Here is a 14,953-nt window from a genome sequence, read left to right on the forward strand (position 1 = left end):
CTCTTCTCTCTCTCTCTCTCTCTCTCTCTCTCTCTCTCTCCCTCTCTCTCTCTCTTCTTCTCCCCCCTCTCTCTCTCTCTCTCTCTCTCTCCTCTCTCTCTCTCTCTCTCTCTCTCTTCTAATGACTTCCGACCTCTCCACCCCCCCCGCTGCTAAGGTAAGGGTGTACTACAGCAGCGGTTGTCACTGTCTGTCCTGCAGAAGGCAGGGGGCCATTAACTGGAAGATAAAGGGACATGAGTGAGGATGAGAGGATACAGCAGGGAGGGAACACAAGGAGGGCCCTACACGGTGTCAGCTGCACACTAGACCACTGGAAACCACTGGAGGTGGTTACATTGTATCATTTAAAATGTAAATTAAGTTATTTAGCAAGTTGACACTCTTATCCAGAGTGACTATCAGTGCATTCAACTAAATACATTTTTTTTTTTACATTTTAGTCTGAGACACACTTATCCAGAGCGAATTACAGTTGGTGCATTCATCTGAAGATAGCTAGGTGAGACAACCACATATCACAGTCGTAGTAAGTACATTTTTTCCTCATTAAAAATAACAGCAGTTCTGGAAGCCCTGCTGTGGTAGTATATCAGTGTATTTTCTGTCAGTGTTCTATAACCAATGGGAATGAAGCAGCGGTTTGCCATCTCGCTGTGCATTTGTAATCAAACCTAACTGCACTGTCAGCTTGTTGCCACTGGCTCACTGAGCTCACCCTGGTGCTGTTCAGTAGTAGTTCGCTCCCTGCCTGGTGCTGTTCAATAGTAGTTCGCTCCCTGCCTGGTGCTGTTCAGTAGTAGTTCGCTCCCTGCCTGGTGCTGTTCAGTAGTAGTTTGCTCCCTGCCTGGTGCTGTTCAGTAGTAGTTTGCTCCCTGCCTGGTGCTGTTCAGTAGTAGTTTGCTCCCTGCGTGGTGCTGTTCAGTAGTAGTTCGCTCCCTGCCTGGTGCTGTTCAATAGTAGTTCGCTCCCTGCCTGGTGCTGTTCAGTAGTAGTTTGCTCCCTGCCTGGTGCTGTTCAGTAGTAGTTTGCTCCCTGCCTGGTGCTGTTCAATAGTAGTTTGCTCCCTGCCTGGTGCTGTTCAATAGTAGTTCGCTCCCTGCCTGGTGCTGTTCAGTAGTAGTTCGCTCCCTGCCTGGTGCTGTTCAGTAGTAGTTTGCTCCCTGCCTGGTGCTGTTTAGTAGTAGTTCGCTCTCTCCCCTCTCTCCCCTCTCTCCCCTCTCTTCCCTCTCTCCCCTCTCTCCCCTCTCTCCACTCTCTCCCCTCTCTCCCCTCTCTTCCTTCTCTTCCCTCTCTTCCCTCTCTCCCCTCTCTCCCCTCTCTCCCTTCTCTTCCCTTTCTCCACTCTCTCCCCTCTCTCCCCTCTTCCCTCTCTCCCCTCTCTCCCCTCTCTCCCCTCTCTCCCTTCTCTTCCCTCTCTCTTCCCTCTCTCGCTTCTCTTCCCTCTCTCCCCTCTCTTCCTTCTCTTCCCTCTCTTCCCTCTCTTCCCTCTCTCCCCTCTCTCCCCTCTCTCCCTTCTCTTCCCACTCTCTCCCCTCTCTCCCTTCTCTTCCCTCTCTTCCCTCTCTCCCCTCTCTCCCCTCTCTCCCTTCTCTTCCCTCTCTCCCCTCTCTTCCTTCTCTTCCCTCTCTTCCCTCTCTTCCCTCTCTCCCCTCTCTCCCCTCTCTCCCTTCTCTTCCCACTCTCTCCCCTCTCTCCCTTCTCTTCCCTCTCTTCCCTCTCTCCCTTCTCTTCCCTCTCTTCCCTCTCTCCCCTCTCTTCCCTCTCTTCCCTCTCTCCCCTCTCTCCCCTCTCTCCCCTCTCTCCCCTATCTTCCCTCTCTTCCCTCTCTCCCCTCTCTCCCTTCTCTTCCCCCTCTCTCCCCTATATTCCCTCTCCCCTCTCTACCCTCTCTACCCTCTCCCCACTCTCTTCCCTCTCTCCCATCTCTCCACTCTCTCCCCTCTCTCCCCTCTCTCCCCTCTCTTCCCTCTCTCCCCTCTCTCCCCTCTCTTCCCTCTCTCCCCTCTCTCCCCTCTCTTCCCTCTCTCCCCTCTCTCCCCTCTCTTCCCTCTCTTTCCTATCTTCCCTCGATCTGCTCTGACCAACCAATGATTCTGAACTCGTCAGCACTACAAAGACTCTGTACATCTCTCACTCAAGGAGGGATCGTCCTTGAACTCAAGAAAATAAAAAAACAATGATGTGGCGTAGAATGGAGATTCTGCATGGCTCTTAGCAGTTTGTTCCCTTTTGGAATATTACTTTTTATCTGTTGAGATAGTCCATCAGGAGGACCCCATGCCTTTTAGAACAGCAGATAAGCCATATATGACATCAATGGATGACTACACTATGAATAGGCTTTAATGTTGTGACCTTTGACCCAGGCAGGGAATAACTAGCGATGATACTGGTGGTGGTACTGTCTGAAGAAATTGAAGAAAACTAAAAAAAACATCTCCTATAAGATATTCACCATCCACGGTCCTTCATCATGGTGTCTGAACAGCGTCTGATGTCTCTAACGTTACACACACAGGGAGAATATGAATGCTGTCATTAATAAAACTGTGTGATGCTTTCAGTTGGGTCCTATTCATTAGCCAATGGAAAATAAATGTATTCCGCAAGTGCAAGGAATTAACACCTAATTATAGGTAATGAGGTGTGTGTGTGTGTGTGTGTGTGTGTGTGTGTGTGTGTGTGTGTGTGTGTGTGTGTGTGTGTGTGTGTGTGTGTGTGTGTGTGTGTGTGTGTGTGTGTGTGTGTGTGTGTGTGTGTGTGTGTGTGTGTGTGTGTGTGTGTGTGTGTGTGTGTGTGTGTGTGTGTGTGTGTGTGTGTGTGCGTGCGTGCGTGCGACACTGAACTGGGCTCTCACATCACTAGAACACCAGAATACTCTGAAGTTGTGAAGTCACAGGATGTTCTTAATTCTATCCTGAGCTGCAGGGTTTAGATATGTTACTTACAGAAGAAAGTTTAACTAGTTAATGAGTTTCAATGTGGATGTATGGCCACCTTGTAGACCGACTGCATGGTAACAAACTGCAGACTCCAATATTGGGCCATCAGCTTGCTTTCTGGAGTCATCATTGCCACACCTGTATTCTACATGGTAGCTAGATACCTGGTGGGCGGCAGGTAGCTTAGTGGTTAAGAGCATTGTGCCAGTAACCGAAAGGTCGCTGGTTCTAATCCCCGAGCCGACTAGGTGAAACATCTGTCGATGTGCCCTTGAGCAAGGCACTTAACCCTAATTGCTCATGTAAGTCGCTCTGGATAAGAGCGTCTGCTAAATGACTAAAATGTAAAATGTAAAATGTAGTAGAGTTAAAGGTCCGATGCAGCCATTTTCATCTCAGAATGGGGTAACAATTAAGTACCTTACTGTGATTTTGTTTTCAGTTAAAATGGTCAAAAATAAACTAAAATAATTTCTTAGCTAAGAGCAATTTCTCAAGTAGAAAAAAAAAATCTAGGACTCTCTGGGAATGGTCTGAAGTGGGGAGGGGGAAACTGAAAACTAACTAGGTGTTATTGGCAGAGAGGTTTGGAACTCTCTTTCTTGTTGGTCTATTAACTAATTTACGGCCTCCATCTCCATCCCACCTAAACAGGCTGACATGAGGTCTTTTCAAACAGCTCTTACACTTAAAGGGCATTATCATCATTTTCACCATTTAACAGTATTATTCCAACCTCATAGTGTGGAAATATATATAAAACACAGGAAAATCACGTTTTTGACTGCACTGGGCCTTTAAACTAGTCACTAACCGAAGTCAACCCTTCCCTAACAGAACCAATCAACCACCGTGTGTGTATCAGTCCATTTCCAGAGTCATCGCTTACCCACAGGCAGCGAGAGTGGTGCTGGGAATCTTAAGTACACCATTAGCACAAGAAACGACACAATCGAAACATTTATGAAAGCTTTCATTGATTAATATGGAAATAAATGCAGGAAGTTAGAGATGTTATTGTGTCATCCACTTCACTATGGTTCAGAGAAATTATGCTTTGACAGCGAGCGTACCTGCAACGCTGGTGTACTTAATACTAATCAGTTTCTCCAGGATTCCGCAATTGTGAGATTGTAATATTTTTTGCAAAATCAACACTTTCCCCACTTATTATGCGAGGGCTTGCAAATTTGACCAATCCCAACACTATTTCCGCATTAAACAGTCAAATCATTGCGATATTATCGCATTAAAACAGACCCATCACCACAGTATAGAAAGAGGGCTCGCAATTTCAACCAATCACCGCACATTTACCGGAATAACATGGTTCAATCAAGCCACATGTCAACAAACTTTTTCTGTTGTCAGCACATTTTCGTGACAAATTTGACAAAATCATTGCATATTGCCATGCAAAATGTCTGAATTGCTGCAGGAAAATCAAGCATTTTTGCCCGCAAATATCACAAAAAAATCCCCACGGAATCCTGGAGGGACTAGCTAATGAATATGACATTTATTGAACGTTGTAAGACTTCAGACTTCTATACACCTTTTAATGATAAATATAGCGTTCTTCAAGAGCAAACAAAACAAACAAGCAATATATCATGACAGGTCAACCAATAGAGGCCACGTTTTTAAACGCTGCATCCTCCGAAGATGGAGAGCGTCAGTTCATGGCTTGAGCAGAGGGATGTGGTCAGACGATGGTAGATGATGGTGATGGAGTCTGCTGATGATCTTGTAGAGGACAAGTCTGGGAATCAGCCTGAGTCTTATAGCCCACTGGACTTCTCCTCTTCCAACGGTGTAGCGCCCACTTAGGTGATGCCTCAGCAACTCTGGGCGCCACAGAGCTCACCACAGAAAAGTTCTGAGTAGTAGCAAGTTGTCTTCACTAAAGACCGGGGTTCTGTTCTGTACGTATCTAGTATAACCCCTCATCACCATTCTGTCAAGAGTCTCACTCCTTTAATCCTGTTCAGTATGGAATGGATGGATGGAAGGATGGATGGAAGGATGGATAAATGAATGAAAATTGTTGAATGAACTCGATGTACTAAAGTGTTTTTCTGCACTGAAGTGTACTGTATGGTGTGTGTGTGTGTCTCCTTATTGTTAGTGATTCAGCTAATAGTGAGTGAGTGACCAGAATGTAAGATATGGCATGTTAGCTCACCAATATGACCAATCTCATCCCCCTCAGGCCATGAAGGTGGTGTCCAAGAAGAAGCTGATGAAGCAGTATGGATTCCCACGTACGTGTCACACGGTCGGACCTTTACACGTTCAACACACTCCTTAGCTGGTCCTCTGGAGCTCAGTTGGTGGCTTCGATTCATGGATTCCTGGTACCACCCATACAGAAGAAAATAGTAGCTTTGGATTAAAGTGTCTGCTAAATGGCATATATTATTATTATTATTATTATTATTATTATTATTATTAAATCCAGCTCGAAAGGCCATCAAACAAAGTATACAGTTAGGATCATAGCCCTTTCCACACACAGCCCCTGTCATCCAGTATACGGGTTGAAAATGGCAGATTTTGTCATTGATAAGCGCCCAAATTGGAAACCCAGTGGCTGTACACTGACATGCTATATATTACATCATCTCAGGTTCTCTGGTTCACAGCTCTGTATGGGTTTTAACTGACAGCCTTTATAAACGTGAGCACCGCGCGACAAGAAGATGCCCCATCCTTCCTGCTGATTGGGCAACTTTTGCACATTTGTTGTTGTCCAAGTGAGGGAAATGCTGTAAATCGAGAGGAGTCGATGTGTTCTGAAAGATGAGACGTTGACGAGTATAAAATATCGCTTTATTATCACACAAGCAAACACACACCCATGAGTCCAAATGTGCACTTCACATTTCCATATTTGAAAACTCATGTCATTTACAGTGGCTTGCGAAAGTATTCACCCCCCTTGGCATTTTTCCTATTTTGTTGCCTTACAACCTGGAATTAAAATGGATTTATTGGGGGGTTTGTATCATTTGATTTACACAACATGTCTACCACTTTGAAGATGCAAAATATTTCTTATTGTGAAACAAACAAGAAATAAGACAAAAAAACAGAAAACTTGAGCGTGCATAACTTCACTCACCCTAAAGTCAACACTTTGTAGAGCCACCTTTTGCAGCAATTACAGCTGCAAGTCTCTTGGGGTATGTCTCTATAAGCTTGGCACATCTAGCCACTGGGATTTTAGCCAATTTTTCAAGGCAAAACTGCTCCAGCTCCTTCAAGTTGGATGGGTTCCGCTGCTGTACAGCAATCTTTAAGTCATACCACAGATTCTCAATTGGATTGAGGTCTGGGCTTTGACTAAGCCATTCCAAGACATTTAAATGTTCCCCTTAAACCACTCCAGTGTTGCTTAAGCAGTATGCTTAGGGTCATTGTGTCAGAACGCTGAGTGTGGATGTGGTGCAGGGAATCAAGCGCAGGCACAAAAGTGTTCGTCAACAGTCTTTAGTGGTGAAAAAACAACTCCAAACAGGAGAAATAGCCAACCCAACCGGGAGGCAAGAGCGACTAAACGCACACACAACAGTGCGTAAAACAAGAAAAGGCGCACGCAGTGCGGACTCTCAAAAACAACAGAATGAGAGCAAAAACCCCATCAACATGAAACAGCTGACAAAAACAATCACACATAACACCTGACCCAAATACGAAACTTAAATAGGGAACACAATCAAACACTAACAAGGGACAGGTGTTACAAACAGACAAAACCAAACAAACATGAAACATCGAACGGTGGCAGCTAGTACTCCGGGGACGACGACCGCCGAAGCCTGCCCGAACAAGGAGGAGGAGCAGCCTCGGCCGAAACCGTGACACATTGTCCTGTTGGAAGGTGAACCGCCGTCCCAGTCTCAAATCTCTGGAAGACTGAAACAGGTTTCCCTCAAGAATTTCCCTGTATTTAGAGCCATCCATCATTCCTTCAATTCTGACCAGTTTCCCAGTCTCTGCCGATGAAAAACATCCCCACATCATGATGCTGCCACCACCATGCTTCACTGTGGGGATGGTGTTCTCGGGGTGATGAGAGGTGTTGGGTTTGCGCCAGACATAGCGTTTTCCTTGATGGCCAAAAAGCTCAATTTTAGTCTCATCTGACCAGAGTACCTTCTTCCATATGTTTGGGGAGTCTCCCACATGCTTATTTTTTTCTTTTAGCAATGGCTATTTTCTGGCCACTCTTCCATAAAGCCCAGCTCTGTGGAGTGTACGGCTTAAAGTGGTCCTATGGACAGATACTCCAATCTCCGCTGTGGAGTTTTGCAGCTCCTTCAGGGTTATCTTTGGTCTCTTTGTTGCCTCTCTGATTAATGCCCTCCTTGCCTGGTCCGTGAGTTTTGGTGGACGGCCCTCTCTTGGCAGGTTTGTTGTGGTGCCATATTCTTTCCATTTTTTAATAATGGATTTAATGGTGCTCCGTGGGATGTTCAAAGTTTCTGATATTTTTTTATAACCCAACCCTGATCTGTACTTCTCCACAACTTTGTCCCTGACCTGTTTGGAGAGCTCCTTGGTCTTCATGGTGCCGCTTGCTTGGTGGTGCCCCTTGCTTAGTGGTGTTACAGACTCTGGGGACTTTCAGAACAGGTGTATATATACTGAGATCATGTGACAGATCATGTGACACTTAGATTACACACAGGTGGACTTTCTTTAACTAGTTATGTGAATTCTGAAGGTAATTGGTTGCACCAGATCTTATTTAGGGGCTTCATAGCAAAGGGGGTGAATACATATGCACGCACCACTTTTCCGTTATTTATTTTTTAGAATTTTTTTAAACAAGTTCTTTTTTTCATTTCACTTCACCAATTTGGACTATTATGTGTATGTCCGTTACATGAAATCCCCCCCAAAAATCAATTTAAATTACAGGTTGTAATGCAACAAAATAGGAAAAACGGCAAGGGGGATAAATACTTTTGCAAGGCACTGTACAGTATCAACGTATACAAGGATGCCATGCGCTATACCCTGTGTTGTCCTGAACAGAGTGAGCATATGCATGTCGTATTGTGAGAAACATTAGCCGCGGAACACGCACTTGAATGCACTCTTGACTCCTTTCTATGCGCATCAAAATTACCATCTGTTTGTCTGAAGTGCCTTTTGAAAGCCTAACACTGTACGATCGTATTTTACAACTTAGCTAGCCATGTTGGCAATAGAATAAGCTTTCAAATGACGCCCAGCTGACCCAGATTGTGATTTATAATGGAACGTTTTTGGATTGCCTAAACAACAACAGTAATTGTGTGATGGTGGGGACGCAGGGCTGTGTTACAAACCAAAAAACGACAAGGGTGCTCGCTTCAGTTCCTCAATGGCAAAGCTAGGAGAACTCAACAACAACACCTTATAGTTGAAGGCTCTTTCCTTGAGTCATAAAAGTGCATTGACATGACTTAGGAAGTGTGCACAGTTTGGAGAGGTGTTTGGCCACAGAGACTCCAGTTAGACCTCTCACTCAAACCCTTGTCATAGTTTTGTATTATATTGCACCTACTTCAACACTTCAGTTTACTCCTACCTACATGTAAAAATTACCTCGACTAACCTGTACCCCCGCACATTGACTCGGTACCGGTACCCCCTGTATATAGCCTCGTTATTACCTAGACTAACCTGTACCCCCACACATTGACTCGGTACCGGTACCCCCTGTATATAGCCTCGGTATTGTTATTTTATTGTGTTACTATTTTTTTTAAATTTTACTTTTGTTTATTTAGTAAATATTTTCTTAACTCGATTTCTTGAACTGCATTGTTGGATAAGGGCTTGTAAGTAAGCATTTCACGGTAAGGTAATACTACACCTGTTGTATTCGGCGCATGTGACAAATAACATTTTGATTTGATTTGATTCATTGAATAGTCTTATTATGTTACTGAATGTATCCAGAGTATTTTCACATTTTGTTATTGGTGGGAAAAAGTACAGTAAATGTGAAATGCACATCAAATCAAAGCAGTGTAATGTTTGGATTCAGTCTTGTTTCAGGTGAACAGTTGTGTCCTCACCTTTTGGTCTGATCATTTCCCCGTAATCTCCAAAGTGTTGTCTTAACCATGTTCATGCATATGCTTTTTATAGTTCTTCTGTTAGAAACATTTCAATTTGGTTCTATGGATATAGGCCCATTTCCACCAGGGTTAGGGTTAAAGGGATAGTTAACCCAATGGATAAGATGTGACAGCAATCCATGTTTTGGTATAGTTTCCCTGGCACTGTTTCCAAACGTTTTAGCATTTACAAGCATTTCGCTACACCCGTTATAACATCTGCTAAACACGTGTATGTGACAAATAGAATTTGATTTGATTTGATTTGTGGCGCAAATCCCATTCCAGTCATGGGACCGATATTAGCATTTTTCGCGCGTCATGCAGAAATCCATTGAAAGTATCTAAAATTGATAAAGTTGAATTGTCTACAATTGCAGCTGACGTGAGGTTTGGGGTTGTGGTTCCCTGCAGGTCGCCCCCCTCCCAGAGGACCCAAGGCTGCGGTCCAGGGGGAGCTGCCCAAAGTCCTAGGCCCCCTGGAGAGGGTGTACCAGGAGATCGCCATCCTGAAGAAGCTGGACCATCTCAACATAGTCAAACTGGTGGAGGTGAGCGGAGAACCTACCTCACTGTGTCTGTCACCGGTAAAGAAACAATAGGCCAAGTGACAGTAGTTTTCACTGTGTCTGTCACCGGTAAAGAAACAATAGGCCAAGTGACAGTAGTTTTCACTGTGTCTGTCACCGGTAAAGAAACAATAGGCCAAGTGACAGTAGTTTTCACTGTGTCTGTCACCGGTAAAGAAACAATAGGCCAAGTGACAGTAGTTTTCACTGTGTCTGTCACCGGTAAAGAAACAATAGGCCAAGTGACAGTAGTTTTCACTGTGTCTGTCACCGGTAAAGAAACAATAGGCCAAGTGACAGTAGTTTTCACTGTGTCTGTCACCGGTAAAGAAACAATAGGCCAAGTGACAGTAGTTTTCACTGTGTCTGTCACCGGTAAAGAAACAATAGGCCAAGTGACAGTAGTTTTCACTGTGTCTGTCACCGGTAAAGAAACAATAGGCCAAGTGACAGTAGTTTTCACTGTGTCTGTCACAGGTAAAGAAACAATAGGCCAAGTGACAGTAGTTTTCACTGTGTCTGTCACCGGTAAAGAAACAATAGGCCAAGTGACAGTAGTTTTCACTGTGTCTGTCACCGGTAAAGAAACAATAGGCCAAGTGACAGTAGTTTTCACTGTGTCTGTCACAGGTAAAGAAACAATAGGCCAAGTGACAGTAGTTTTCACTGTGTCTGTCTCTAGTAAAGAAACAAGAGGCTGTGACACTCTGGCTCTATGGACTTTGAGAATTGAGCCAGGGTTGTTCATTTTCATGTGTTTGGGTGTATTTCATTTGGTGGTGTTGGGGATGGGTGAGTTTCATTTTGTTTGTGTCTATGGTGATTGGTCTGTGACTCCCAATCGGAGGTAACGAGTGTCAGCTGTCGGCTCGTTATCTCTGATTGGGAGCCATATATATTCTGTGTGTTTTCACCTTTGTTTTGTGGGTTATTGTTTCTGTGTTGCTGTTAGTGTGTTTCAGTATTTTGAACTTCACGTATCGTCATTTGTTGTTTTCTTCGTGGTTGCTTTAATTAATAAAGTCATCATGTTCACTCGCAACGCTGCGCATTGGTCCGCTCCTTCAGACGATCGTGACAGAGGCCAAGCAAGGAGAATGTGAAGTGGAATCTTAAAGCAATTTAATTGACCTAAAAAGCCAAGACAAATATGCATTATACGCTTCACCCAGCAAGACAACACTTTCACTGATAGTTGTAACTGTAGCAATCATTGGACATGCTGCCACCACCATAGAACCACAGGTGTGTCCCTGTCCATTTACCAGACATCAGCTACAGGCTTTCATTTACCACACAGTGGCTTATATTGAGGGGAAAGCTAAGCGAGTGATACTTATTTGGAGAGGAGACAGAGATAAAGGCATAGGGTGTCATTTGGGATGCATGCTAAGCCTGAATGCTGCTAACCTCGGCATAGCTCCACAGAATACACAGCAACCTGGTTGCGTCCTAAACCCTATTCCCTATATATAGTGCACTGCAGTTAAAAGTAGTGTACTATAGAGGATAGGGTGCCACCAAGCACTGTGCTGCTCACCACAGTGGCTTATGTGAAGGAGATGTAGATTTAGAGAGGAGAGACAGACATAAGCACCGCGCTGACGCACTCGTCTCCCCAGTGACATCATCAGAGTGCTCTTCAATCACTGGCAGACGGCGGGGGCACGCAGACATAATTGGGCGCCTCATCAGGGCCGGATGGGTGGAGGGCTCGAGAGGGCTGGAGACAGCCAGTCCTAATGAGTTACAGTGAAAGGAGGGGAGGGTGGAGGCGCGGGGATGGAGATGGAGTCAGTGGGTGGCCATGGGTACCTCTGGGGCTCCCAGCAGCACTGTGCCAGTCAGTCATAATGAGTTACAGTGAAAGTGGAGCTCCTCTCTAAGTGTTTAAACTCCACAGCCTCATCCCAGAAGAACCAGCCACTCCATCTCCCCCTCTCTCCATCTCCCCCTCTCCATCTCCCCCTCTCTTCCTCTCTTCCTCTCCTCCTCTCCCCATCTCCCCATCTCCTCCACATCTCCTCCTCTCCTCCTGTCCTCCACATCTCCTCCTCTCCTCATCTCCTCCTCTCCACATCTCCTCCTCCTCTCCTCCTCTCCACATCTCCTCCTGTCCTCATTTCCCCATCTCCTCATCTCCTCCTCTCCTCCTCCTCCATATCTCCTCCTGTCCTCCACTCCCTATCTCCTCCTGTCCTCCTCTCCCCATCTCCTCCATTTTACATTTTAGTCATTTAGCAGACGCTCTCACGCGACTTACAGTTAGTGAGTGCATACATTTTCCATACTGGCCCCCCCGTGGGAATCGAACCCCACAACCCTGGCGTTGCAAGCGCCATGCTATAGCAACTGAGCTACAGGAGCCATCTCCTCCTCTCCTCCTCTCCCTATCTCCTCCTCTCCTCCTCTCCCTATCTCCTCCTCTCCTCCTCTCCCTATCTCCTCCTCTCCTCCTCTCTCCAATTCCTCCTCTTCCCCTTTCTATCCCCTCTCCTCCCATCTCCTCTTTCTCTGTCCCCTCCCCTCTCAGTCATATTCTTCATTCATTCCCAATTCAAAGCTCATCATCTAGAGTTCTGGGTCGGGCCTGGGTCGGGCCTGGGTCGGTTTGGGCCTGGGTTGGGTCTGGGATGGGATCATATTCATTGTGACTCTCCAATTCACAGTCAAATGTTATTATTATGCCTCAAAACTGTTCTCTTTTTATAAAAGATTAAAGCCTCAGCTAGAGAAAAATGTAAAACGTAAAGTGGCAATTTGTCACAGATGGTTAGTAGCTAAGATAATACAGTACAGATATTAGATAATAGATATTAATATCCTCCTCATTTGGGTTCAATTCAAACTGGCATCTAAGATCCTCTTGAGACAAGTGCTTTAAAGGCCAATGAGTACTTGTTATGCTACCTTCTTCACTGTCATGCTGATGCCTGTACTATAGGGCTGGGGTATTCAAATCTTACCCGAGGTCCGGAGTACTGCTGGTTTTTTGTTCAACCTGATAATTAATTTGCATACATGTGGTGTCCCAGGTCTACATCAGTCCCTGATTACAGAATTTAAAAAAAGAGAACTGGCTTTGAGGTCCAGGTGTATTACAAAACTGGTTGTTTGGATCCTGGATGCTGATTGGACAAGAAAGCGTACCAAGCCGTGCTGTATTGGCCGTCACAGGCACACTATGCCTGCTGACAGTTCCATCTGAAAAGTATCACTGCGCCTCCATAAGAATATCATGTTTGTGTTGCTTTCTGAATCATCTCTTGTATTTATCTCAACTCACACATTATTTCCCCTTGCTTCCAGCCTAGCATTTACTTTGGTACAGCGGGGGTTAATATATGCCTATTATCCCACCTCAGAAACAATGTTTCTCTTTAAGAATTTAGATCTCTGTAGTACCATACATAGAGTGAACGGTGCCCAGACGAGATGAGTCAACTTTCTCTGAGCTAGGAGAAATCACACATCAACGTCATTATTATGGACATATCCAAGTAAAGGCCAAACAAACGAAAATGCAGCTAGTGTACTGTCATTCCAGGTTCAATGTTTGACCGGACTGAGTTGGTTGAAGTTGGCTAGCTAGCTAGCAAGTGACAAGAACGTTATCCAGCCTGCATAGCAACCATTTTGTTTAGAACGGACGACCAGTCATTTTGCATAGCAACTATGCCAAAATAATTCACTGCGTCGCATCTGTAGCAATATAGCCAAAATAACTACCAATCAGATTTTTGTCCGGACTATATCTTCTGATGGAAGAATTAAATCGTATTAATTTACTTATCAAAATAAAGTTTTAATGAAAATATGTAATTTCTTGTTATTTTAATATGTTGGTAACAGTTTTATAAAAACAATAAGGAACGCGAGTCTATCGCAGTGGGCCGAATAACTCTATTTACCTGTGACTGCCCCTTGTGCCTGCCCTCTGCTTAATAATATAACAGGGTGTATTCCTGATGATGTGTTATTATCGTTGCAGGTGTTGGATGATCCTGCAGAGGACAACCTCCACATGGGTATGTACTTCACACGCTTATCTCGACTGGAAATCGGCCCGTTGGTTCCCTTAGCAGTTGGCACAGCTGACTCCATACGACAATGCTAGGACTAGAGGATGCAGGAGGATAGGATGCAGGAGGATAGGATGCAGGAGGATAGCGCATTAATGCAGCCCCTCTACCACACACACGTAGAAAAAAGTATTCTTCATTTGTCCCCATAAGAGAACCCTTTTTGGTTCCAGGTAGAACCCTTTTGGTGGTGAACGGGTTCCGTTAGGAACCTAAAAGAGTTATTTTCAGAGGGACAGTTGAAGAACCCTTTATGATTCTAGGTGGCACCTTTCTTTTCTAAGTGTGCACCACCTCTTTAAGGCACATAGACCATGGTTCGATTCCTCCCATTAATACAAGTAGACATGGCAGGAGAGAGAAAGGCTGAGTTAGGTATCAAACCACCTGATCTACTGTAGGTAATTATGGCTATTGGCTAATGAAATGAAAAGGTATAGTAACTGACAGTGTTAGTGTCAGTTAGTCTACAACCCATTGTGCTGGGTTCTACAGTATACTACAATCTCTTTGACAGACATAGACTGATGTATTTCTCCTCTCTCTCTCTCTCTCTTCTGAAGTGTTTGATTTGATGCCAAAGGGGTGAGTAGCGTACGTCATGTTGTGTCCTTTTTTCATCAATAATTGAAGCCCGACCCCCATCACATCTTCCCCTCATCCTCCTATCCTCTCCTCCCTCTCTCCAGTGTCTCCTTCATTACTCAAAGCTGACGTAGTGCCTGTGTTTGTGCACTGCTCTCTCTCTCTCTCTCTCTCTCTCTCTCTCTCTCTCTCTCTCTCTCTCTCTCCCCCCCCCCCCCCGTCTCTCTCTTTCCAGAGCTTTCATCATGTGCTTATGTTTGACACTTGACAGTTATTACCAGTGGTCTTACCACTAGACCAGGGTTTCTCTATGCTTTCTGATCGCTTCTCTTCCTGTTAAGAGAGTGCTTTTATTCCTCTTATTTGTTGCAGTGGATTTTTCTAAAGTAAAGGGATGATAGGATGCAGGAGGATAGGATGCAGGAGGATAGGATGCAGGAGGATAGGGTGCAGGAGGATAGGAGGATAGGATGCAGGAGGATAGGATGCAGGAGGACAGGATGCAGGAGGATAGGGTGCAGGAGGATAGGATGCAGGAGGATAGGATGCAGGAGGACAGGATGCAGGAGGATAGGATGCAGGAGGATAGCGCATTAATGCAGCCCCTCTACCACACACACGTAGAAAAAAGTATTCTTCATTTGGATGATTCTTTG

At 44.9% G+C, this 14,953-nt stretch overlaps 1 protein-coding gene across 1 annotated transcript in view; it reads left to right on the forward strand.

Moving 5' to 3' along the window:
• Positions 1–441: 441 nt before the first annotated feature.
• LOC311119098 (calcium/calmodulin-dependent protein kinase kinase 1-like) overlaps positions 442–14,953 on the forward strand; it is a gene marked incomplete at its 3' end in the record, with an annotated part of 19,055 nt that continues 4,543 nt past the window's right edge. Inside the window, exons 1-5 of the mRNA XM_084193843.1 lie at positions 442–502; positions 5,158–5,209; positions 9,476–9,612; positions 13,622–13,658; positions 14,276–14,297. Of these exons, the coding sequence (XP_084049969.1) occupies positions 5,161–5,209; positions 9,476–9,612; positions 13,622–13,658; positions 14,276–14,297 (245 nt within the window). The remainder of the gene's footprint in view (positions 503–5,157; positions 5,210–9,475; positions 9,613–13,621; positions 13,659–14,275; positions 14,298–14,953) is intronic.

The sequence above is a fragment of the Coregonus lavaretus genome (assembly GCF_964263955.1).
Source record: "Coregonus lavaretus genome assembly, contig: HAP1_SCAFFOLD_8219, whole genome shotgun sequence".
NCBI lineage: Eukaryota > Metazoa > Chordata > Actinopteri > Salmoniformes > Salmonidae > Coregonus > Coregonus lavaretus.